Source organism: Colobus angolensis, unplaced genomic scaffold (genome assembly GCF_000951035.1).
Source record: "Colobus angolensis palliatus isolate OR3802 unplaced genomic scaffold, Cang.pa_1.0 Scaffold91, whole genome shotgun sequence".
Lineage (NCBI taxonomy): Eukaryota > Metazoa > Chordata > Mammalia > Primates > Cercopithecidae > Colobus > Colobus angolensis.
In genome coordinates this window covers 3,879,013-3,881,465 of record NW_012123043.1, presented here as the reverse complement: position 1 = coordinate 3,881,465, position 2,453 = coordinate 3,879,013, and the positions used below count along the sequence as shown (strand labels likewise).

The following is a 2,453-nucleotide window of genomic DNA, read 5'->3' as shown; positions in this document are numbered from 1 at the left end:
GGAAGGAAGGAAGGAAGGGAAGGAAAGAGAGAGAGAGAGAAAGAAAAGAAAGAAAGAAAGAGAAAAAAGGAAGGAAGGAAGGAAAGAAGGAAAAGAGAGAGAGAAAGAAAGAGAAGAGAGAACCAGAGAACAAAAAGGTAGATATGGGTCCAGGGCTCCTGAGTGCCAGGACGGGGCTGGAGGGACATAGTGGAATCACACAGAGTGGCCAAGGGAAGTCTCTCTGCCATGAAGGAATTAGCCCTGTTGATATCAGGGATGAGCATGCCAAGCATGGGGAACAGCTGGGGCAAAGGAACAGGGACAAGGCCAGTGGGGCAGGAACAGAGGGACAAGGGGAAGAGAAGCAGCAATGAGCAGAGAGGTGAGGGGAAGGGCAAGTCACGCATGATGTCATTTAGCCCTGCAGTACACCGTGAGGCAGGTCCTATGTTATCCCCAGTTCACAAGTGAGGAAACTGAGGTACGGGGAAGATAAGTATCTTATCTGAGGTCACACAGCTTATAAGTGATGAAGCTGGATGAGTCTGGCTATAGAACTAGCCAAATTTTACCAGCTCCTCCCCACCTGCTGCTGCCCCCATCTGGTTGGCAGGTAATTACTCCTAGAGCCCAGGTAGGGATGTATGAAGCCTCTGGAAAGAAAGCTCAGATGGAAAGGGGTGCACTTTCTCAGAACCCTCTTTTCACCCCCATGCTCTGGTGTTAGACACAATTTACAGAGAGTCACAGGCCCAGCTGGAGAGACTGGTTGCTCAGTGTGAGCTAAGAAGTCCTTGTGAATGGATGGTCTACACCAGGGTTTGGCCCAACTCCAGCCAGGAACTCCATGGGATGAGGGGCTCACCACTTGTGTGCTCTGGTTGTTCCCATGGAGGAATCCAGGGTACTCACAGTTCCCTCCCCACTAGACCTGCAGCATCCCTTCCAGATCCCCCCACCCATAGCCCCTCCAGCCTCACCTTATACAGGTAAATCTTGCTCTGAGAATCCTTGAGATCCAGCTCCAGGTCAAACTTTGCAATCCCATCCTTGGTGACCCTGATGTGTCTTAAGCTGGAGATGGCGTTGATGTACTACAAAGCAGATAAACCCACCAGGAGAGTTCATGAAGCTCTCTCTTCGGGGTACTACAAACCCTCATAGGCCTTGGTACCATCCCAGGCCCACAGCGTCCCAGGTGAGCATGCATTGGCCCCTTTTACAAGTGGGGAAAAGTAAGCCCCTCAAGGAAGGAAATTCTCCAAGATGAGAGATCAGATCAAGAAGACAACCAAGAAAAGACCCCAGGTGCCCCGGTGCTAGAACACAGTAGGGCTTTTCCATTCATCTGTACTTCTAACAAACATTAGTTAAACACCTACTGTGTGCAAAGCTCTGTGCTGGGTCCTGTGTCAAAGCCAATGAGAAAGCTTTGAGGAGAGACGGCTGAGACCCGAGGTGTTAGGTTTAAGGAAACTTATCCTTCAAGGGGATAAGATACTATTTTCAGGACAAGATACTATTTTCAGGATAATGAAAACGAGTTCTTTTCCATTTTCAGAAGTAAAATTAGACTTATGCTATAGTTAAGTTAGACACAGGGAAGAAATCCCTGTACAGCTGATAAGATTCTGGGATCAGAGTGCTAATAGGAACTGTAAAATTCCCTTCCATGAAAGCCTTTAGAAATAAACCAAGTAGCCGGGTGCGGTGGCTCACGCCTGTAATCCCAGCACTTTGGGAGGCCGAGGCAGGCAGATCACAAGTTCATGAGATCAAGACCATCTTGGCTAACATGGTGAAACCCCATCTCTACTAAAAACACAAAGTTAGCCGGGCGTGGTGGCGGGCGCCTGTAGTCCCAGCTACTCAGAAGGCTGAGGCAGGAGAATGGCGTGAGCCTGGGAGGCGGAGCTTGCAGTGAGCCGAGATTGTGCCACTGCACTCCAGCCTGGTCAACAGAGTGAGACTCCATCTCAAAAAATAAAAAATTAAAATTAAAAAAAACCAACCAGGTACCGCCCCCCAATTTGGTGACAATGATAATGATAGCAAAAATCAAGCCCTTACCATGTATCAGGCACTAAGCTAAGTACTTTAAGTACATTCTCTCATTATCTTCCCAATAACCTTACGAGGTAAGCATGACTATAATTCCCATTTTACAGAAGAAACCAAGATACAGAGGCCCTAACTCTTCCAAAGCTCCAGAGTTTAGTAAGTATCAGAACCAGGTTGCAAAGGCAGGAAACCAACCTGGGATCCCAAGGCCTTAGCCAGCTACCCATTGGGGACTAGATGGAGACAGGCCCCTCGACCATACTTGGTTTCCTAAGTTCTGCCTCCAAGCCCACCTCCAGGTGTGAGGTACCTATGGTCCAGGTGTGTGGGGTGGGCATGGAGTGAGGGGTGGGCATGGGGTGAGGCACCTGTGGTTCAGGTGTGTGGGGTGGGCATGGAGTGAGGGGTGG

General features: G+C 49.2%; 1 protein-coding gene across 1 annotated transcript in view; it reads right to left on the bottom strand.

Moving 5' to 3' along the window:
• Positions 1-2,453, bottom strand: part of IGFN1 (immunoglobulin-like and fibronectin type III domain containing 1) — a 35,473-nt gene that overhangs the window by 25,278 nt on the left and 7,742 nt on the right. The window contains exon 8 of the mRNA XM_011931837.1: positions 963-1,076. Coding sequence (XP_011787227.1) covers positions 963-1,076 — 114 coding nt within the window. The remainder of the gene's footprint in view (positions 1-962; positions 1,077-2,453) is intronic.